The 21,841-nt window shown below is 46.3% G+C and overlaps 5 protein-coding genes across 6 annotated transcripts in view; all 5 read right to left on the bottom strand.

The window, feature by feature from the left end:
• Positions 1–136: 136 nt before the first annotated feature.
• On the bottom strand, positions 137–1,298 carry LOC6897650 (putative SERF-like protein). The gene is made up of 3 exons (XM_002137755.4): positions 1,099–1,298; positions 671–776; positions 137–613 (listed from the first exon to the last, which is right to left on the bottom strand). Exons 1-3 carry the CDS (start codon positions 1,103–1,105, stop codon positions 544–546), a joined length of 183 nt encoding a protein of 60 aa, XP_002137791.1. The 5' UTR covers positions 1,106–1,298; the 3' UTR covers positions 137–543.
• A 1,126-nt stretch (positions 1,299–2,424) lies between these two features.
• LOC13036506 (uncharacterized) lies at positions 2,425–2,948 on the bottom strand. Its single transcript, XM_003736713.3, has 2 exons — positions 2,688–2,948; positions 2,425–2,621 (listed from the first exon to the last, which is right to left on the bottom strand). Exons 1-2 carry the CDS (start codon positions 2,907–2,909, stop codon positions 2,475–2,477), a joined length of 369 nt encoding a protein of 122 aa, XP_003736761.2. The 5' UTR covers positions 2,910–2,948; the 3' UTR covers positions 2,425–2,474.
• A 119-nt stretch (positions 2,949–3,067) lies between these two features.
• js (jiangshi) lies at positions 3,068–10,455 on the bottom strand. The gene is made up of 5 exons (XM_001359418.4): positions 9,941–10,455; positions 7,809–7,948; positions 5,010–5,274; positions 4,825–4,946; positions 3,068–4,764 (listed from the first exon to the last, which is right to left on the bottom strand). The coding sequence occupies exons 2-5, from the start codon at positions 7,887–7,889 to the stop codon at positions 3,256–3,258; spliced, it is 1,977 nt and encodes a 658-aa protein (XP_001359455.3). The 5' UTR covers positions 7,890–7,948; positions 9,941–10,455; the 3' UTR covers positions 3,068–3,255.
• A 191-nt stretch (positions 10,456–10,646) lies between these two features.
• Positions 10,647–12,943, bottom strand: LOC4802556 (uncharacterized). The gene is made up of 4 exons (XM_001359417.3): positions 12,518–12,943; positions 12,295–12,458; positions 11,026–12,223; positions 10,647–10,967 (listed from the first exon to the last, which is right to left on the bottom strand). The coding sequence occupies exons 1-3, from the start codon at positions 12,823–12,825 to the stop codon at positions 12,057–12,059; spliced, it is 639 nt and encodes a 212-aa protein (XP_001359454.3). The 5' UTR covers positions 12,826–12,943; the 3' UTR covers positions 10,647–10,967; positions 11,026–12,056.
• A 4,002-nt stretch (positions 12,944–16,945) lies between these two features.
• ss (aryl hydrocarbon receptor spineless) overlaps positions 16,946–21,841 on the bottom strand; it is a 37,786-nt gene continuing 32,890 nt past the window's right edge. The window contains exons 6-9 of one of the 2 annotated variants that reach the window (XM_001359416.5): positions 20,847–21,351; positions 19,945–20,774; positions 19,099–19,881; positions 16,946–18,712 (exon numbers count right to left, since the gene is read on the bottom strand). In XM_001359416.5, coding sequence (XP_001359453.5) covers positions 18,125–18,712; positions 19,099–19,881; positions 19,945–20,774; positions 20,847–21,351 — 2,706 coding nt within the window. In that variant the 3' untranslated portion in view covers positions 16,946–18,124. Of the gene's footprint in view, positions 19,882–19,944; positions 20,775–20,846; positions 21,352–21,841 lie in introns of both variants that reach the window. The other variant, XM_033385710.1, reaches the window with a different exon arrangement.

The following is a 21,841-nucleotide window of genomic DNA, read 5'->3' as shown; positions in this document are numbered from 1 at the left end:
AACAACAAGAACACCTTAAGAGGAAACGTTTTGGCTGAAAACGTAATCCGCAAAAGTAAGTGAACAACGGAGCCTGCCTGTATATATAAATTTTCGTCAAACACAATACATATTAAATAGCTAGACTTTGAGATTGTTTAGTTCAACGCTTTTTGGCTGCATACTATGTTTTATTTTGAAAATTTATATATTAAATACATTACAGTAAATAATTTGATCAGGTATGTTGAAAAATAATCAATTTCCTTAATTATGGTTCAGCCGGACTGCAAAAAGGAGAGAGAACGAAAACCAGGGCGGTATTGAAATCGAAATCCATTGAGACCGTTTGTGTTGCGTGACCAGGGAATTGCTTAGCTATTGCTTGGTTTAGCACTAGCTGCATAGTTGTAGCGTTGAAATTTATTAAATTCTCATTATGTTACTCATGTACAATGGCGCTGACGGTCCTAGATCCTGGGATACAACGACTGACTATCCGCTAACAATTTTGTGTTTAACCCACGCCTGCATCTGTCTACCTGATGGTCGATTGGCCGGTCTCTATTTACTGGTCCCAGCTGCTGCAGCATCTTCCTTCTTCTTTTGCTTCTCACGCATCATCTCAGCATCCCTAGAATAGTTATGATCATCATAATGCTCGTAGTACTTTACTTTACTCGATACTGACCTAGCCTTGCGCTGCTCCACAGTTAGATTATCGGTACGTTTTCCCTTGGTCTGGTCCGACAGTTTCTTCTGGTTCTTCTGGCGCGCTAGGTCTCTTTGGTTTCCCCCTGTGAAAATAAACGATCGGTTAATAACTTAAGCCGTATTTAGTCGCGCGTGCTAAATGATCTAATCGCGGTGGCAAAGAGGTTAGAAGCGCCCACGCTTCGTGGTCGCTGTCGCATGTCCTAAAACCAGCCATCGATTTTACACCCACTTATGTGGAAGAAGAATAGAGCCTACACTAGTTGGTGTAGCCAGATGCTTAAGGATATATCTTGTAGCACACCTGAACCTTCGCTAGATGTATCTTCGTCGGTCTTCTGGTTATACTTCTTTATTTAAGTATAAATGTGGAAGGGACAAATCACAAGCCTCAATGCTACTTACGTGTCATTTTGGTCGCTATAGATGAACGTAAAGCACTGGTTCTAGCTCAAAGATCTCGCTCCGCAAAGGCGTGCACGTGTAAATATTAGTTATATGAAATCCGAATATATTTTAATTGTTGAGTTTTTTCAAGCGGGTTGCTTTATTTTTATTTTGCCAGCATTGTTGTCATTTAGCGATAAGATATACGGTCTGACCCACAGAAATATACCGAAAATATACTGACGAATGCAAGTTCTATTTTACATATTCCTCGTTTTTGATCTTCCGTGGAATATTCTCAGCTATATAGCACATTTAGCCATGACCACATAATTTTATACGATTCATGAGTAATTCTTCTGCTTAACTGGCTTATTCTAAGTCCTTGTTTTTATTGTATTTTGGCTAAAACAAGGCTTAAACAAAATAGTTCAACAAAAAAACAGTCGCACTGTTGCTGGTATTTGAAGACATGATGCGTGTATAGGCATTTTTATACCCTATTTCGTTAATTTTATATAAAATTTATAAAGAACTTTTCTCAAATTGATATGATTTAGACATATACATGTATATTATTAGTATCTTGTATATATTAATCTCCATCCTGATACCTTGGATGGAGCCTTGGATGACAAACATTTTCTCAGTTCTATAACATCCTTTTCCCTAGGGTATGACAATGAATGTTGCCGGTAATCATTGTTGTCAACCGGTTATGACGACTAATTCCTGGTTATTCTTTCTTCCGTCGAATATTCCCAGCTCTATAGATCTCTAAGCTTTTCTCACATAGTTTTATACGATTGATGAATCAGTTTTCTACTTAACTTGCTTAATTTTAACACTTGCTTTCATTGGATTTCTATATAACGTTGAAAATAAAAGTGGTTTGTGCAAAAAAATAGAAGAGAAGCGAATAGCCGATAAGATATACGGTCAGACCCACAAAAATATACCGAAATATACCGTCTCATTTTCAAAATATAATGTACTGACGAATTATTTTTATATTCCTTCGAATATTACCAGCTGGATAGAACCCTCAACCCTGCTCACATATTTTTATCCAGTTACTAAATCAATTTCCGACAAGATTGGTTAACTTAAATTAAATTAGCATTTGAATTCAAAAATGTACCAATGAAGCACAACCACTAACCATACAGTATATGGTATATACAGTATATACAGTATACTGTATGGTTAGTGGCACAACTTTATAAATGTTGAGCAACTTTTTTAAAAATACCATGTTGCGAAGCGCGCACATCAAATTTGCTAAATGCAACTACACATACGTATAGACTAAACATACTAAGCACCAAATACTAAGAAATACCATTTAAATAATCGAAAATCAGTCTATTATATTCTGTCGAGTTCCTAAATGGTTACAGAGTTGTGGCAGATTTTGGTCGAGGTACACTAAACCGTTTCTCGAGATCTTGATAAATTTGTTTACAATTGAAATGTTCATATTCTCTTTTCAATATCCAAATTTCAACTGTGCTCAGCAAAATGAACTTGGCTTGGGGGCCCTGGAACAAGTACAAATATTTATTGCAACGTGTCGGCAACGCATTGAACCAATTTGCATTTTTTACCTCCCTCGGGAAGTTTCCCGCCCATAGTCCTAGAGCCTCCAGATAAGATCGTATTAGTATGCGCCAAGTCCAATAGTTATCCTGGTCGCCCAGTTTTCCTATCGGCGGAATCGTTACACTACCAAGGTATCCGCTTTTGCTTGACCTCTCACCCATGTTTGGGTACACCCGAAGCACACGGAAATAAATAATTTTGAAAATCCATTTAGGCAGACAGCTCATAACATTTTTGTCTGATCCCTAGCCTGCCTGCTGCTTTGTTTTTCTTTACTTATTTGAAAACTTCTGAAATACGAAAAGGGGCCATATGTATGTACATATCTACATATGTACATAAATGCATATATCCAAAATACATGATTCACAACATAATTAGCTTAACTTTAATAATCGAACAATAATCATTGTCTTTATTGCTGATATACAATAACTTTAACATTTAAATGCGTGAAAGATGCTTCTCTCTGGCTCTGGGGCAGCAAGGGCTAATACTAGGACCTAGGGGCAGATGCAGATGCGGATAATGGAATGCAGTTTATAGATAAATTGGAACCTATGTAGAGCTGGACTATCTCCTCAGACATGGCTCGCAGGTGCCCGGCAGGACGAACGATGGATGGCACTCCGGACACTTGGGATTTTCGCCGAACCATTTGCTGGAACTGCTGCCCAATCCGCTACGATGCTCGGGTATCTTTAACTGAAAGGAATTGTACACATCTCCGGTACTGGAGCTGGAACTGGCTCCGATACCGGCCCCAGGACCATAGCCCGTCCGCCCGATCGCTTCCAGGGGAAAGGCGTACTCCGGAATGAGCAGCTGCTTTCGTAGCGTTGTTATATCCGTGGAACTTCCCACCACATCCGAGCGACGCTGTGCCTGATCATACTTCTCCGTGGTTTTGATGGACCTGGAGGTGGGTAAGCGTCTGCTGGTGCTCGATTGCTGTACCGGCACCTGGACCTGAACACGATCTGCCGGTTTCTGCTGATGGCTGGCTATGTCGTTCAGCCTGGTATTAAATATGTCCGCGTTACCCCTACCCTGGACAACCCCATAGTCGCCAGTGGTCTCGGGGTACTCACGTCCATCTACGCCGATTGGAGGATCAAGCTTGGGGGGTTCCAAGCCATTGGAGGGCACTTTCCACTCGTAATAGATGGGCGGTCCCTGAGTGGTGGCTATGTCATGGGGAACAAAGTCCACAAATGGTGGTAACAGATCATTGAACGGTAGCTGCAGCTTCTGCTGTGCTGGCGGTGCTATGTTGGGCACGGATGTGGTTGTGACCAGGCGGAAACTCTGTGCCGGGGCCGGAGTTCGGTTCTCGTTCCGTGGAGGAACTGCTGCCGTGCTCGTCGTCGTGGGTGGCGAGGCAAAGGAGAAGGGCAAGCCCGCCAAGGTTGTGGGCCGGCTTTGAGGACGCGCAGTGGTGCTGGTTTCGCTGATGTGTATCCGGCTGACACTCGGACTGAATGGGGCTGCTGTGGAGGTGCGAAGGGTCACCGGTCCGATGGCAGCTGGAGCTGGTTGTCTTGTCTCTTCATCCTGGTTGTAAATGGGATACAGGAACGGCGGCTCGTAGATCTTCGATGGCGGCTTTACGAACTTGACCAGCTTCGTGCTGGTGTTCTTTGTGGCCCGGAGCGGTCCCTCCACCGAATTAAAGTCCGCCGAGGTATTGTACCGCGTGCTGTGACTGGTTCCCAGATCGTCCATGTCATGATCCACTGCCAGGGCTGTCGGCCTGCGGGTGTGCAGTGCCTCTGTTCGTTTGGAGGACACGCTCACAGTGATAGGTCTCCGAGTTGTAGTCGTTGTTGTCGTCCTGGTGGTAGCTCGACTGGTGGTGGCTCGACTGGTGGTCGCTCGACTGGTGGTCGTGGTGATCCTTGGCTTCGCTGTGCTGCTTGGCAGCTCGATCTGCGGCTCGTAGGCCGGCGGCTGGATGGTACGACTGGGCGGAGGAATGCGCCAACGGGTCTGCGTCGAAATTTGTGGATCATATTTTGCAGATCCGACATTGGCACCCTTGAAGGACTCGTCACGTATTTGATTCTGGTTGGGAGTTAGTTGCTGTCAAGGCGATATATTCGAATTATTTAGATGTCCTTCTTCGAGACTGCATGAACTCACCTTGTATTGACTTCTAAAGGACTCGCCCGAATAGTCAGGAGCATAGGGACGATCCAGGAGGTCGGGTCTTGGGGTTCTCAGACTATTTTCCTCATCGTTCACAAAGGGCTTGTCGCGCTGACCTATGCAAAGTATTCAATGGGATTATCCTGTGGCATTTGGAGGGAGATCGTAAAAGCACCAACCAATTAGCAGATTGGCGGCATAGTTGCTCTCCGCCTTGGAGCAGTTGACCATGTACCAGTGATCGCAGATGAGCATGCGCTGCTGGAAGAGCGTCGTGTTGGGGCACGTGTAGCTGAACTGACGGCCCAGGCCATCGCACATATGGTACACTTGACAGCCCGTCTCCACGTCCGCGTAGTAGCCAGCTGGTCTTCCTGTGCACGAAAACGAAGTCTTCTCCATGAGATGCGAGGCAGGACTTGTTGTCTGAAAGGCATTTTGGGCCTACACGGAGAAAACCAAATGGGTCATCAGTTTAACAGATAGATACTATATAGACAGACAGATAATATTCCAACCACTTCGGCCCTGTTTCTTCAACATACATATGTAGGTAATATCTGTAAGTATAGGTTTTGCGAAATAGGCATCACAATAAAAGGAACCGCTGTGAATACTCCCCAGGGGTCTCACTTAAGATAAGGGCTGGCAAGCATAATTGGCTGGAAGCCCTGACGGGGGCCTTTCTCAGGCCCCAAACTATTAGACTGGCCAAAAACAAATGATGGCGAGAGATCGATATCATCTGCGCGTACTCGTGCCCCGTCATGTGTGACTGCCGGCTGCAAGCTGCAGGCTGCAAAATGTACGTTGTACGTTATGTGCTGCATGCATGTAAGTTTTGCTCTTAGGTTGCCATGGCCCGGGCCCAGAAGTGATGAATTGAAGTGATGTCATAAGTTGGCACATGGTGCCACGGCTGCTTGCAACAGACGACCTGCTGCCGCTGTGTGAAATGTCAACTTTATTTTTAGGTTTTTTACTTTTTGCTGCTGCACTTGCCTAGCTGTTGATGTTGTGAATGTTTCTTTATGTTTTGTTTAATTATATAGAAAAAATTTCACGTCGGTAGTCGCAAATTATAGCCCAATGACTTATCGAAATCTGCCAGCGGATCTGTCTGGGAGTACGTGCGAACATCTGATGTGAGAAGAAGCTTCCGCAAGGGTCCGTGAAAAATGAAAAACACCCATAAGAGTACATACATTTTCCCAGCATTCCATTCGATGCAATCTATGAAATCTTTGACACCTTTGACACCTTAAGGGAATGCTTATGTAAGCCTGGTCAAAATGTCGAAAAGTAAGAGGTAGCTTAGGGTTTTCTCAATTATAAATGATTGGCCATCCCATCCACCCATTCAATTCTCCTAGAAAGGTATTTATTTGCAGCTTAATTTGAACTCAATTAGACTCGCTTAATGCTTCTTTTTCTTCTTTTCTTCACCCCATAAGGTCATGTGATTGCATCCGACTAGAAGCTTGTAAAGTTGAAGCTGAATTTGTCTTGGCTTGAGCTTCACTTCACCTTATAAGGTCGTATCTACGACACGGTGATAATCAAATTACTGGAACTGCAAAAAGGCAGCCTGGATGGCAATCAAACCAAATAAGATGGAAAAGCACTTAAGGAAGAAGAGCTTGATTCGGTTTTGTAGATTGTGCAATCCAAGGCCCAACTAAAGTTTTCAATTTCGCGAAGTTTATTGTGTGGCGTGTGGTGTGTGCTGTGCTTGTGTTTCTTATTTGGGTAATTTGCCATAATTTGAAACGGTCTTCAATTTCATTTGCAGGCATATTTATGGGCCACAGCAAAGACACACATTCTGCGCCTAGTTAACCACTCGTCCGTGGCAAAACAGCCCAAAGCCCAGACACTTCAGTTCAGTTCGGCTTGGGTTCGGCTCAGACCCATTCCATCCGCATCGCGAGTTTGGTTTTAATTTCTTGTATGCAAATAGCGAAAACAATCAACACACTTTTCTCGCTGTTGTTGGTTGTTCCATTTCTGCAAAAGTGTCAGAGTTTCGGTGGGGAGGGTAAAAAAGGTCACTTGGTCATCCGAGTCTTTTGTTTTTAATATACTCGGAGGAGACCTTTGCCAGGGAGCCCAAGTGGAAGTGGGTGAGTTTTGTGTGTGTGAATAGTGGATGCACTCACGGAGACACACACGAGAATAAATTAAAAACGAAACAAAGCGTAAAGAGCGCAGAATTACAACACTTTCCGCCGTTGCTCAAAGAGTGTCTTGGGAAGCAATGCTAGATGGCTAAGACGATCAAGATGGCGATGGAGTCAGCCGCCCAGGGGCGAACCCAAGATGAAGTTTGGTTTGTGTTTGTTTGAGTTCAGTTTTTCAGCAAGTTAGCAGGGAAAGTTCTCCTAAAAGGGACTTGAAAATGCGAGACTTTCTCTGTGCAAATCTACTTGCATGTGTATTGGAAAAACTCCTCCATTGTCTTCTGTAGGGGTGACCCCAGGAAACATGTTCCGATAGCATCCCCATTTTGGTCACGCCCCTGAACCACTGCGCCGGGGTCACGTTTCGAATTATGATAACCCGTTATCTTGGGGCCCGAGATGGATTTATGGTTGTGGGGTGCAAGTGGAAGTGATTGTATTCAATTTCAGTAACTATTATAATACATTTCGTACCCTCCTAAATGCTCACTTAGATGCTTAGTCCGAGCTTCATTAGCATCGGGCATAGCATACCAGTGTTTACAGTGTTTCAGCAATTAATTACTGCAATCTCTGGCGAGGCGCTAATAAGCACCTTTCCAGCCAGCAAATATATATGAAGTATTTAAATATTTATACAATTCCGTAATTTGCATTTCAATGCTCGTCTCACGTGCACAATCGGCAAAGCTATCGCCATCGCTATCTCTGGCATATCTCTCACATTCCCTCTCGATCGGGCGTAGCGCCCTGAGTCCACCGAGTCCCCCGAGGCTAAGGGTAGATGTCAAAACTTACCTCACTGCCCAAAAATAGCGTCGCGCAGAACAAAGCCAGGGCCAAGAGCCGCGAATACTTTGGGATCGCTTGCGTGAACATTTCGATGATCGTTCTCTCCGGAGCTCCGGTTGGGTGATATGCTTGAGGAGGGCTTACAACTGAAAAGGCATTAATAAAGCAGTTATTGAATAGACATTGTGCCAGTGATGGGAAAGTGCAGGAGGGCCCTAAGCAAGCGCTAATTGCCTTATACAATGCCTCGCATCATTCCCTTCCGACCATCCATCCTATAATAATGCCATACATGAGTCTTTTGTTGCCAATCTTTGCGTAACAGAAACTCTGTTTACTTTAGTCGTAACTTTCCCAAAAAATATCTCTCTTTCCAATTGAAAATACCTAATGCTGTTAAGTTGTTTTGTTGTTTTGTTGTGCGGGGGAAACCAATTTTCATCGTTTTCATATTGTTTATTGTCGATTTGATGTTTTGTAATGAATTGTAATTTATCAAACATTAACTTTAACTGTTGTTATATCTGTAGAATTCGCAGTAAGTACTGTGGTGGAGTCTTCCATCTCCTCTGGGCCTGCGCCACGTCTCGACCTCCACCTACAATTCAATTTTACAACCTTGCCACTCCACTCCACACATCTCCACACCCGTAGATGATACTCTCCACCACCAGAGCCGCACACACCACACAGCAATGAAACTGTCAGGCGCAGTGGCCAACAAAGCATCCCATCCGAATTGTAAATGGCTTATTTATGGCTATTTATTCTAGCCAAATAAGCCCAAATTGAGCTGTCCGTCGGATGCTGTAAACTATATACTTTGTGTATCCAGATGGGGTCAAGCACGTCCGTTTGTGGTGGGTATTACGAGAGATATGTAGCGTCTACAACTACAACATGACTGCTTAATCATGTCGGATACCCAATTTGGGCTACCAAACTAATCCAATAGTACATCCAGCAAGTACGTCTTTCTGCTAACATTCTCCTCAATACTCATACACATATTCCTGATGCTGGCTAACGCTCTTAACTCTGCCTAACTCTGTATGACTGCATCAGAGAAAAATCTGTCAAATCTTGCTTCGAGATAATCTTGTAGATGATGGCAGATGACTGTCGGTTTGAGTGGTTGAACTTGAATTATGCGATCGTAAACATGTCAGTTCAAATAGACAAATCTTCAGAACGGTTTCGACAGGAGCTCAAGGAAAGGATTCGGTGCAAAAATAGACGCCGTGAGGTAATGTACGATACTACCATTCTGGGATCTCAAAGGCCTCTCAGGGTAGTAGTGTAACCTCTGTACCGACTACTGGCTTTGTTTTTGAAAGAAGCCCTCTCAAGGATTATTGTGTAGATTTATCCAAAGTACCCCAGTTTATATTAATATCCAAAGATTGAAGCTCTAGCCAAAAGTTCAACAATCACATGCAATCTCAGCCATATTATTGGCTAACGAGATCATCTATCTCAATGCTAACCACAACATTTGGGGCAAGTTGCGGCCAGGCCAGCCGCCATTTCAGTCAAGTGCGTGTGGCAACAACAACAGCGGCAACAGCAGACGCCGCAGGGGCAGCAGTGGCAGGCAGAAGCAACAGGCCTCAGCACAGAGCCTCTTGAACATTATTGGACTGGCATCTAGTTTTGGTGGATTTTCCTTGTCTTGACCTTTTTGACAACGACAGCGGGAAATATTTACTGCTTTCTGCCTCTGGAGCTCGTGATGCTGGTTTAAGTTTTATTTTTGTTTTTTTCTGGTTGCTGGGTTATTTTTGGCTGCCTTGTGCTTGTGGCCAGCAAGGCGAAGCCTATTTGACATTTTTGCCAGTAATTTCCACTGAAAGAGCATTGCGAATCTAACTCAAAGATGTTCAGAGACTCCCAGCGAATAATAGCAGAAGAGAAACAACATCTACTATAACAATTATGCCAATTAGCTGGCATTACAGGTTGATTACAGCAGGGCCAGGCCAAAAAGCATTGGCTCAGACATCGCTGGCATTTTTCTAATTGTTTTCCAAAGCATCTATCTGACTGTCTTCGGCGCCCTCTCAGAACCCCCATGGATTGCGGGATCACAGAGGAAGTTATTAAGATGCATCAATGCTGATCCACAGCTTATGGCTCACCTTCGCCCGTGTCGCCGTTGCAGTCTTAAACTGAACAAACTAATTGCCGCTGTAGGTGGTGGTAGGTGGCTAAAGTATATTCCATATGGTCACACATCCGATGCAATGCAATGCGAGATTCGAGGCGGTGCGAGGTACGAAACGATGTGATCTTTGCAAAGATCAAATGTCAGAGACAGCAGCCGATTGGAGTGCCGAGTGGTGCATCTAGCTGCAGTTGCAGCTCGCTTCCAGTGCTCCAAACAAAGTCAAGAGCACTCACACACTGGAACCAAATCGGTTCGCATAAATTATACAATATATTCCGCTTCTGGCATGCCATCAACACACACAAGTTCACACACAGTCCTGCCCAGACACAACTTCAAAATATCGCGCGTCTGCAGATGCTTTTCAGTATCTCAGTATCTCTGTATCTCGGGGATGGCGGGATTTTGGCGGAACGACACAACCGAGTCGCACGAAGTCGCGCTTTGAACTGATACCTCCGAGTGCACCCAACTTGGTTTAAAATTCACATTAGGCCGCCCGCAACAGTCAGAGGCAGAGACAGAGGCAGAGGCTGAGACAGAGGCTGAGACAGAGCCAGCAGATACAACACAAAAGAAGCGCCAAGCAGAGCTTCGTCACCCGAGTACAGTGGGCGACAGTGGCATGGCATGGCATGGCATGGCTAGGCCGCCTACACGCAAGAGAGAAAATTCTGTTAATTTGTGAAGAAATATATTCAGAATGCTTTCGATTATGGCCAAAAAAGCTAAATTGAGTTCAGATGTGCTACAAATTTTGAGTTAGTTTAGATTGGATTTGGTTAGGAACAATTTAAAGATTTGCCCAGACCCCAAAGTTGACTTTATGAGGAATTTTCAGTGGAATTGTTGTCTCTAAAATTGGATCAAATTGAGTTGAATTGCAGGGGACGTCAGGTGAAGATCGCTAAAGTGGAAATTGTTCCGACTCTTGATCTGTTGAAAGTCAAAATCGTATTTTTGTGATGGTTTCCTCCAAGAAATGTTCTTTGTGGATTCTAAAGAAGATTTGATTAGTAGAATCTGCCTTGGGAGTGATCCCGTTTAGGGACTTACCTATTCCAGTAACTAAATAAACCAACTATTTAAAATATAACAAACAATTAAAGTCGTCTTTCCATCCACTGTGCAGCATCTTCTCTGGCAGCTAACGAAGTTAGATCGTCATCGGCTTGGGGCCGAGTGGGCAAGCCTCCGTGTCTCAGTCAGCAAAGCGTTAACATTGCAGCTTAATTTTCATTCTCATTTTCAGTTAACAGTTAACAGCTTCTCAGTTTCAGTTTTCATTTTCATTTTCAGTTTTCATTGCACGTTATTAGCATTTGCAATGCCATCGTTTAGGGAAACCCTTCACCCACTGATGGGTGTTTATTTGTCTAATTTATTGGAACGTTTGCCGCTGTTACTTGAGGCTGAAACTTGATGCTGGGCCAGAAGCAGAAGCAGGCTAAATAGAGCAATCGAGAGTAGCGGCAGTGATGGCAGTGGCGGAGATCTAAGCCAGATTGGGCGGCAAGTTGCGAAAGCATTTTCCTCATCTAAGATTCGTTCATTCGCTGGCTCTTTTGGCGGCATCATTCAGTCAGATTTCTGGCGGTTGGGTTGCTGGTTGGTTGGTTGGTTAGGTTTTGTAAGCGAAGCGAAGATTTCCATTTTCCATTTTCAATTCATGCCGTTTATTTACTCTCGAGAGCCCTTTTGTCGTGAGTCGAAAAAGCGGCGAGGGATGCTGCTGCGGTGCAGATGCAAAGGCTGTTGTTGTTGGTGTTGCATTTGTTGTTGTTGTTGTAGTTTTCTTTGGCTGGCTTGAGGTCCGTCTTGCCTTGCCGCCTGTCGTGTGTTGCCTCATTGAGTTTCTAGGTTTCATATTCGCAAGGCGTTTTTCTTTGCCATTTTCATTTTCATTTACAGTTTTCAGTTTTCGTGACGGACTCTGGAGGAAGTGGAGTCATTCGATGTTTCGTTTTTGTGTGTGGCTTTTTGTTTGCATTTTCTGTCAAAACGAAAGAAAGAAAATAGCACACATACACACAAAAATTGGTTGTGCGTATGTAACATCGAATTTTGTTGGGTTTTCTTGGGCTAGTTTAGTACTGTTTGGGCTTGGGCTTCATCTCGATGCCCAATCCTAGTGTGGCGTTCTGGAATTCGGTCAGAATGCGACTTGATGGGATCTTTGTCTGCACGAGACTTCCCACCATGTCGATGGTATTGTCACCAGATTCGCAGAGGATGTCAATGATAATGCGAATACCTGTAAATATTGCGTTGGGGCATCCTTCAGCCTTCAACCTTCAACCAGGAGTATAAGTCACGAATACGAACCCTTTTCTGTGCGCCGAATGGTAGTGCTGCTGGTGTAGCTCTTCTCCAGGGACCCAATGGGCACTGAATTTTTCTTTTCCTTGTTGCACTGGAGGCACTGACGCAAAAATGTGCGATCCTCTTTGGTGGTCATACAAAAGGTTGTTGCACCAACATCATCGTTCCTGTCGAAGTCGGTTTCAAAGATATAGAAGGTGCGGTCACACACTGGGGGTACACTCACTCTTTATTGGGCTCGATCTCCATCTCCTTGATTTGCTCATCCGCTGACAGACTGCCGGTCACGCTGTAATAGCTCTCGCCGTCCTCCAAGATGGGAGCCAGGGGCTTGCCAGAAGCCAAGTACATCGACTTGACGTGCTTCAGCTCCTTGTTCTGTTCTGTGGCAAAGTTGTACAGTTGAATCATCTCACGCACACGGAGTGGCTCCGAGTCCTCGCCGCTTGTGTCTTCCGACTCCTGGGTAACACCAGACTCCGGTTCCTCAACGCAGTAATCCATGGGGTTAGTCCCCTCCTCAAAATGATTCATTGCAAAATATATATTTAAAACTTTTGGGAGATTTCAAATAATCGATATTATTTTTTGGTTTTATTTTTTGACTACACAACTGTTCCCGAGTCCGTTCAGACTAACCCCGAATTTGATTCCGACAATGTCAAATCGAAAATGACCTTTCCAGCAGAGCCCACTTTCCCGATCATGATGTGTACAAATATTCATCGTGTGTTTTGGGTATCGCTGGTCACATTCGTAAGCAATTACAATAACGAAATGTAAATGTAATTCATCTTTGAGTTGCGCTGAAGACGAATCGATGGGGAGCTCGACCTTCAGTGCGGCGGCAGCCGAAAATCAAATTCGATCGATCGATCGTTCGATTGATCCGCAAGCGGGGTGCCGCGTGGGGGGGAGTTGGTGAGGGAGGGAGGGAGGTATGAAGGTTTGGCTATTAGTGAAATTTGAGCCACACACTGAATGCCAAGACGTGGAATTGTCTTAGAGCGGATTTACTCTACGATTTTTTCCTTCAATTTATCGATGTACCGTAGTCGTACATACATACATGTGTGTGCGGGTTAATATATTTTGAAATTGGGTGAGCAATGACTTGCGATAGCATCATCATCATAACCACCATCATTAATCGGTAGCTGTGGTAGCAGCCAGCTGGAGACCCATTTGACACACCATCCATCCCAATGGAAAGCCGTTTTTAAGGTCAATTTAATGGCGAGCGACACTTGAAGATTGGCTCGGACCAAGCTGAAGATTCGCAATCAGAGATGATGACTCAGGCGGGTTGGTGAAGGGAGTATGTAGCGATCTGATAAGAGAAGGCTATGGACACAGCTTTGTAGTCAGCCACACAGCGGAAGCTTCCTGTAAAAATACTCGTAAATGCATGTTGTTACGGAACAATTTGGGGGGCGCGATAAAAAACCCATTAGCATCATATCATATTATTAATTCTGGGTGTTCTTTTTGTCTTGATGTCACGGCATACCATGACTTTTAATTCTTGCATATCACGAATTTGGAATTCTGTTTCTGTTTCTGTTTCTATTTCTGTTTGGGATCTGCTCTGCTCGTTTCTGCAATTAGCAGCGCGATGTCAAAGGGGTTCACTAGTCATGGCAAAAGAACACCAAGAAGAAGGTGTGGGACCCACAAAATTCAATCCAATCCAAACACATAGAGGCAAACATATGTATGTACAATATATATTGGTGTACATAGGTGTGTCATCATCATCATCATCATCATCATCTGTGGCCTGGCTGTGATTCCACTGAAGGTCGCTCAGCCGCAAATAAGCAGCAACATTTGTAGATGCCATTTATGCTTACTAGCACTGGCACTAGCACTAGCTCTTTCACTCTTTCCCCCGCTGCTAACTGGCCGTCTCTGTCGTTCTCTCACGCTACACATGTTTAATTGCCAAATTGGTGCAATTCCACATAATTCATGTTGATAGCCAGAGTCGCCACTCGACCCGACGGGCGACTCTTCTTCTGGCTGTAGATCTCAACAAGGCAAGGTCCCCCCACATTCAATTTCCATGAGCTTCCAAGAGCTTTACGGCTTAGCAAATAGAAGCAAACAACACACAGAAACCAATGGAAGATTCACACGTTTATTAAGAGGTTTCTGTACCGCTTGAGGGAAGTCGTGCTGTGCATGAAAAATGAAAGTGGACCGGCTAAACACCCCACGCACATAATTGATAACAGCAAGTAATATGTATGGAAAATATTGCGCATACGGCACACAGACGTCAGAAGGTGCTAAGAGGAAAGGGACACACCTCTGCGTGCCCTGCCAGATATCTCGGCCAGTCTCTGTCTGTGCTTCTCTTCTGCCATGATACTTCGAGCCGCATCCGGTCGCAAGTTTGGTCCGCTTCTGTGGCCTGCTACAAATTTGTCAAACAAACAATGATGCAAGGTCAGAGCGGTTGAGCGATGATCACGTTCGCGTCCGGCATGCGGTCAGCCCCGCTCGGTCATATCATTGACCTTAAGTGACGAACATGAAGAGCAATGAATAAGCCAAGATTATCACCTTTGGCAGCATTTATTGCACTTACACACTGCCACCCCGAAAGCAAAGATTTGAAGTTCAATTGTGCAGGCATTTCTGAGATGCTCCAGCTACACTTTTGAACCAACATCTCCAGATCCAACTGTCTGTACGGTACGGTGTGAGTGGGGTAGCGGCAGACCTACCAAGACGCCCATGGCACAATGTACAACACGACTATTAAAGGTCAAGCAACAGTAACAATGCAATGAAAAAATGAAACTTAAAACAATAAAAAAAAGAAAAAATACAAAAAAAAACGTTAAGTAAATCAAAGTAAACAAACGGCGCACTTTGTTAATTGTTGTATTTATTTCTATTTCCATTTCCATTTCAGTTTCGGTTTCTGTTGGTGTTTCTCTTTCAGTTATAGCGGCAATCTATTAGAGAATGATCTCAAAGATGCGTCAAACGAAAGACTCAAGACACGAACTGGCCCGTCCCGTCCCGTCCGCCAGACAATAACTCGGCCAGACGGCTGTTGTTAACAAGCGATATATTTGTACAGCTCATAGCCAATACCCTATCGATGGAAGGCTATAAATGGTTCAGTGGACAGTTCAGCCGGGGCTCAGCTCCGGCCTCAAGCAAGGGTTTGAAGACAAGAGCAATTAGAGCATCAGTCATTCGCTTGTCGTGCCTCTGACTGCCAAGCCATTCACTTGATGCCACATTTTCTTTCAGGGGGTTGTTCTGAAATGCCAAAATGGTAGCATATACGTACGTACGTCTATTGTTCCGCACATAACCTTCGCTTGGCAATGGAACAGGAGGAGCAGCCACATGGCCTGAGGTACCCCGGAGGGCATCCGAAGCAACCGAGTCAAGTGCGCTGCGCGGCAGCCAGTGCCTCTTCAACAATAAAGCCATCACTATCGACAATACGAGTATTTTCAATGTGAATTCAACCGAAATTTGGTTCAGAGTTTGGTTTAATTGGTTTGCTTTGGAGGCGCAAATCTGTTTGGTCTTGGGATAATCCGTGCGAGTACGACCGTAGAATACATCATTTAATATTGAGCGTAAACAACGCAGCCCACATATGATTGCTTACTATTCAAGATGGGTTTTGGTGTTAGTTTTGGTTTTGGGTGCGCTCCCGCACCGATGGATGATTATTCTTTTGTACATCGTAATGTTGGTCTTCAAATCGCGCCCCAGCAACTGATGAATACTTTTCCATTATCTATAAAGACGAGGAAAATATGATTGTAAGGTGTCAATCAAAAGGTGCTGTGTGTGTTATGTGGGGAGTCAGCGTTGTGTCGTTGTCAATTAAAGGCAGTAAAGTCTCCAATTAAGCTGGAGATGGTAATGGCTTGCGGTTGAATTGCCATTGCTCCATGAAAATACTGATTTGCTTGATTGTTACACCTTGGGCCACGAATTGCTTACAGATTGAGGAGGATGCTGCCTGGCCACTTTTTTCGAGGTGCATTCCTTGTCAAGGTGGTGAAAAGGAGTTACCATGAGCTAAAAGAAGTATCCCTGAAAATTCAACTTTAAATCTCTCTTCATATCTTCTTTTTGTACGAAAATGTACAACATTCTTTGGAGTGTATCTCGGCAATATATGGGCCGATCGGTTAATTTCAAAATTTCACAGGGGTCAAGATCGTCCTCCATATAGAGGAGACAGAAGGCATGCAGTCTATGCCTTATGAGCATTTCCATTGCGATTTTTAAAGAAAAAATTATTTCATCCGATAAATGTATAAATTTTTTATACAAATTGAAAAATTTAAAAAGCACGACTTAATTGCATTAATTTTAAATAAAATTATTTTTTCTATTGATGGCTAAACATATGTTGCAAAGAAGATGTTGCGGAATAAAACAATGTTGCCAACTTGGTGATGTTCATATATGTTGCGAAGGTAGTGTTGCTGAAATGTACAGAAGAATTTGGGGGCTCAGCCTGGAAGTAGGCAATAAGTATTTTTGTCAGCTTTTCAGGCATACAAATGTTATGTAGGCGCGAAGTTCAAGTCACACATCCACGATTTGTGTGGATTGGATGTTTCACCTTAGGATCCCAAAGACATCGAACTAATGGAAAATTTGGTGGTTTGATTAATTTGATTATTTTCTAGATTTATTTCGCTCTGATTGTTTTGGATAGGCGCTTTACGTGCACTCGGGTTTCGTAATAAATTTGTAATTGAAATTGATATGTTTTTTTCCCGTTGATTAGCTGAGAGAGTATCTACATATTTTATATTTTGTTTCTTTAGATTTGGATACACATAATCATCCATCACATTTATGCAATGATTTTGTTAGCTTATTCCAAAAGTCCATGTCATGTGCTGGCATCGTAGTACACTACAAGGGACAGAACTGATATTGTCTGCCGAATTGCTAAACGTTTACACAATCGAAGTAGAGATAGTATATTGTAGTATGGTATTTTGTTTAATTTATAAGTAAATGTTTTTTATGCGGGCGACTAGAAATTTCAAGAAAACTTTAAATATACAGATACATACATATATCCGCTGAGGGATTAGTCGAATTACATGCTAAACCATAGGAATCATGAATGAATTACATTAACTTGCATTACGCTTTAGGTCTAGGGTTAAATTAAATTAAATATGGATACAAGCATCTGGTATTATCTTAGGTTCTACTTAAGCACTCTTAAACGCAACTAATTAGGCATTTACCCCCTACTTTGTTCTGTAACCTCAACGGAAATGTAACTAAAGTTGGGCGCAATCTGAATGAATCGTAGGGTATACGTATTATGCTAAACGATAAGTTTAAGTTAGTTAGAGAAATCTTTGGTCGCAACTACAACTGAAATTGATTGTCGAAGGGATCTTCCACGGATGGGAAGCGGTTCGGTTCCCCTCTTAACTTTGTGCTGGTTAAACGCTGCTGTACCCAAATCCTATTGCCCATTCGTGTGTCTATGGAAGTGTGGATACGGATACGGATACGGATGCGGATACGTATTACGAATATAGTTTCATATACAATAAATTGTATCTATAAATTATCACAGTAAAATAAATAGAATTCGTTTTTTCTTGCTGTTTGCTCGGATTTAACCAAGGAGTAGCCAAATGACTCGGTGTGCGCTGGATATATCCACAAATTGCTGGTTTGCTTGGTTGCTAGGTGCTAGGGTTCAGATTATGGAAGATACGATAGTCATAGTCCACATTTTGGCAAAACTGTTGAACACGAATGTGCTCGCCTGCTCCTACTGCTACTGCTACTGCTACTCCTAGTCCCTCTCTCACTGGTTGAGCAGCGTGTTGGTCACCTCCGAGAAGGAGAGCAGCGGACTGCCATCGGCATAGGCGCCCCCAGCCGTCGGCGGGGCATAGGCCAAGGCTGTATGCGCCGTAATGTTGGCCGGATAGAGCAAATGGTGTTGCGGATGGTGCTGTGGATGTGAATGATGATGATGCGTCTGATGCTGCTGGTAAAGCGTTTGCTGCTGCTGTTGCTGCAAGGACTGTTGCACCTGCTGCTTGGCTGACTTGCGTCCCATGCGCGTCGTCTCGCTGCTGTCGCTCAGCGGTTGCAAGGACATGCCACCGACACCCACCTCCTCGGCGCAGATCACCAGGGGCGTGGAGACAATGGCCAGCTGCTGGTAGGGGGAGACGTCATCGGTTGTGGTTGCTCCTGTGGCACCATTGAGGATACTGCTCACTGCGGGCAGGGCTGTTGGCGAGCGGGTTGTGGGCGGCGGCGGCGATGAGGACGGTCCTCCCACCAGCTGCAGTGGATGATGCAGCGGGTAGCCTCCAAGAGATTGTTGTTGCTGAACCTGCTGCTGCTGATGCTGCTGCTGCTGCTGATGGGTCGTGAGTATGATCTAGGGAGGATCGTTACGGTTAGTAGTCAGGCGACAGAGCACTCTTCATGGGTGCACTGGTGTGCGTGTGTATGGAGTGTGTGTTGTTTACAGTGGAGATTACAGTGAGTGGATTACAGTGGAGTACAGTAGAGTACAGAGTACAGTGATTTGTGTGCTTCAATACTGGGTGCAATCTATCCCCAATCTATCTAGCGGTGACCGTGACCGTGGTGCAGGTGATGCGACTGGGCCGCCGGAACGTGTCCGCTACTGCCCGCCGACGGGTGGTGCGGGTGCGAATGCGAATGCGGATGCGTATGCGGATGCGGATGATACGTGAAGTACTGCGAGTACTGCGTGTAGGAGGCGGGCGTCCATACCTCGCTGCTTGCGGCGGCTGCTGCTGCTGCCGCATGCTGATGATGCGCTGCCTCATGATGGTGATGGTGATGGTGGTGGTGATGCGAGTGCGGATGCGGGTGGGCATGATGATGCTGTTGCTGTTGCTGCTGCTGCTGCTGTTGTTGCTGCTGCTGCTGCTGCTGCTGCTGCTGTTGGTGGCAGCTGGACGGGTGCACCGCCTGATGATCTGTGCCCGTGCTGGTGCCTGTGCCCGTGACGGCCACTGGGTGTGTGAGAGGAATACTTGGAGCGCTAACATTGGAAGCAACTCCACGTTGCGGTTGCTGTTGCTGTTGCTGCTGCTGCTGCTGCTGCTGCGGCGAGGTCGTGTGCGAGGAGGCGGAGTACAGTCCGGAATCGTCGTGCTGCATTTGGTAGCTCTCCGGCGTGCTGGCGCTGGCCGATTTCCCCGCCAGTTCCTTCGCTCCGTTCCACTTGGCCGCCGTCGCCGGCTCGTGCTCGTTGTTGTTGTTATTCGTGGCGTATCCCAGGCCATTCGTGAGGGGCGTGGCGCGTTGGGGGGAGCCGGAGCGTCCGCCCTGAAGACTATTCAGGGGAACGCCACTCGAGTGGGTGGTGCCCCACATCAGCACCGTCTGCCTCTCGTAGGGATCCCCGCCTGCAGCGGAGGCCGCTGTTGCTGCCGTTGCGGCAAGCTCCACTTTGGGCGTCACGGGAATCGCGCCGTTGGGCGTGGCACCACTCACCGGCGATGGTCCGTCCGAGGAGCAGGAGATGACCTCCATGACCTGCGGCGAAGACTTGGGCGTCTTTAGAGGGATTTGCTGCACAAGGATTACACAAAGATTAGCCAGGGGAAGCCCCAGAGAAAAAAGGATGCCACTCACCTGGGGCGTGGACGTGGGACTGCCATAGCCACTGCTGTAGCCACTGTAGTACTTGCCCGTCTCCTGCCACTTCTCGTCCGCCTTGGAGGCAATGGCATAGCCATCGTACGAGAGGAAACCATTGGCCACATACGCCGACGCTGGCGCCCCGGAGTGCGGGTAGTCCGTGTAGTACCCGCCGACGGCTCCCTGCAGCCTGTACTGGTGGAAGAGGTTCTCGCTGACCGGATAGAAGGCATTGGCCGGCATGGAGCTGCCCATGTAGAGATTGTCCGCCGCACTGCCGTACGGCGAGGCCGTGTACATGGGATTGAGGTTGGAGTAGGCGGCGGCCACGGCCACCGCCGGATCGGGCAGGTACTCCACAGCCACGGCAGGCGCCGGCGAGCCCACCTGACCGCCGAGCGGCGAGGTCTGCTGATTCTGCTGCTGCTGCTGTTGCTGCTGCTGCTGGAGCTTGCGTTTGCTGCGGCACGTGGAGAGGAAGTCCCTCAGCTGCGTCTTGTAGCGCCGGTTGGGTCGCGTCGGGGTCACCGGCGGCGGCAGGGCGTGGGCCGTGGGCGAGGCACTGGGCGGCACAACCAGCTGGTCCGCCTCCGAGAAGTAGGTGGACGCCAGGCCCGTGTCCAGGTAGCTGACCTTGAAGTCCATGGTTCGCTTGCCGAGCAGATCGTGGCCCTCCTCGTCCATCAGCTGGCGATGCGTGCAGATCACAAAGTCCGGCTTGGAGTTCTTGTACACCAGGCGGGAGCTCGTCTGCAGCCACTGCCACTCGCCATCCTTCTTCTGGTAGCGGTAGGCGATCATTCCCGAGGCGCCTGTCTTGAGAACTGAAACGGAAACGTAGGAGAATCGTTAGCAGAGGCTCTTCTGTGGAAGACCATGTAGTGGTTGCAACTTACGCTCCTGATGGGCACTGGCCACATAGGCCAGGTCATCGTAGTGCACCAGATCGTATCCGCCCATGTTGACCAGCTCGGCATCCGCATAGCCCAGTATGTGCTTGCCCCTCTGATCCATCGAGACCAGGGAGAAGTCCAGCTTGTGCTTCGACTTGAACATGTTCTCCTTGTGCGGTATCTCCAGGAGACTGGGCGGGCCAAAGGGTGTGCAGTAGGCGAAGAGCGCCAGTGGCGGCTCCTCCGTCTTTCGGTTCTGTCCGTGCAGGATCTTGATGCGACCCCGGATGTCCAGCCGCAGGAAGCCACTCGTGTTGTCCAGCAGGCAGCGGAAGCGAACGGTGAAGCTGCGCTCCAGATAGAGCGCCTTGTCCGGTGCCAGGGTCTCCGAGAGCTGCATGCTGGACATGTCCGCGGGCAGGAAGCTGTTCCACAGCAGCTGCCGCTGCAGCTCCTCGCGATCCTCCGAGTGGACCAGCTCGTACACGGACTGATGGACGATGTCCGACTGTGGGGGGGGGGCAAGAGAGCGGGAGATGAAGGTCAGTCAACTCTCAAAGGGATTTCTCGTATTGATTTTAACTTTGTTTCGTCTTTGGTTGGTCTTTTCTCTGTAACTCTTTCCCTCTTTTATTCTGCGTTTCTTCTCCCTTTCCCCTTTGTATTCCCTCTCTTGATTCCCTTTTGCCTTTGGTTTTCGGGGCGTATAAATCAAAATTCGCGCAAATTGAAAATGCGCCCCATGTTGGCTACAAATTGAGACATAAATTCTGCACGCGCCAGGAGCAGAAGGGCAGGAGGAGGAGAAGGAGGAAGGTGGGTTACCTCGGGGCGAGGGGGGACCGCAATCCAGATATCCAGAAGGAATGGGGTCCGGTACGGGATTCCCCTGCCGGCTTGTGGCACACAAAACTTTCTTTAGCGCAAAAAAGCAAACAAACGCAACTGATTTGCCCCCAATCGTACCACCAATCGTGCCTCCCAATCCCAAGCCGAGT

This window comes from Drosophila pseudoobscura, chromosome 2, assembly GCF_009870125.1.
Source record: "Drosophila pseudoobscura strain MV-25-SWS-2005 chromosome 2, UCI_Dpse_MV25, whole genome shotgun sequence".
NCBI lineage: Eukaryota > Metazoa > Arthropoda > Insecta > Diptera > Drosophilidae > Drosophila > Drosophila pseudoobscura.
The sequence above is the reverse complement of the archived record's forward strand: the minus strand, read 5'-3'. Positions and strand labels throughout refer to the sequence as shown.

What these genes read in the sequence shown, in the direction of transcription:
- LOC13036506 (XM_003736713.3), bottom strand. Translation starts at nt 2,909, where the DNA reads ATGAGCTGTCTGCCTAAATGGATTTTCAAAATTATTTATTTCCGTGTG. An exon ending in CGGGAAACTTCCCGAGGGAG is followed by an intron (nt 2,622 to 2,687) that starts GTAAAAAATGCA and finishes TACTTGTTCCAG; the next exon opens with GGCCCCCAAGCCAAGTTCAT.
- js (XM_001359418.4), bottom strand. Translation starts at nt 7,889, where the DNA reads ATGTTCACGCAAGCGATCCCAAAGTATTCGCGGCTCTTGGCCCTGGCT. An exon ending in CGCTATTTTTGGGCAGTGAG is followed by an intron (nt 5,275 to 7,808) that starts GTAAGTTTTGAC and finishes TTCTCCGTGTAG; the next exon opens with GCCCAAAATGCCTTTCAGAC. An exon ending in TGCCGCCAATCTGCTAATTG is followed by an intron (nt 4,947 to 5,009) that starts GTTGGTGCTTTT and finishes TACTTTGCATAG; the next exon opens with GTCAGCGCGACAAGCCCTTT.
- LOC6897650 (XM_002137755.4), bottom strand. An exon ending in GTGGAGCAGCGCAAGGCTAG is followed by an intron (nt 614 to 670) that starts GTCAGTATCGAG and finishes TAACTATTCTAG; the next exon opens with GGATGCTGAGATGATGCGTG.
- LOC4802556 (XM_001359417.3), bottom strand. Translation starts at nt 12,825, where the DNA reads ATGAATCATTTTGAGGAGGGGACTAACCCCATGGATTACTGCGTTGAG. An exon ending in GAGATCGAGCCCAATAAAGA is followed by an intron (nt 12,459 to 12,517) that starts GTGAGTGTACCC and finishes CGACTTCGACAG; the next exon opens with GAACGATGATGTTGGTGCAA. An exon ending in CATTCGGCGCACAGAAAAGG is followed by an intron (nt 12,224 to 12,294) that starts GTTCGTATTCGT and finishes CAATATTTACAG; the next exon opens with GTATTCGCATTATCATTGAC.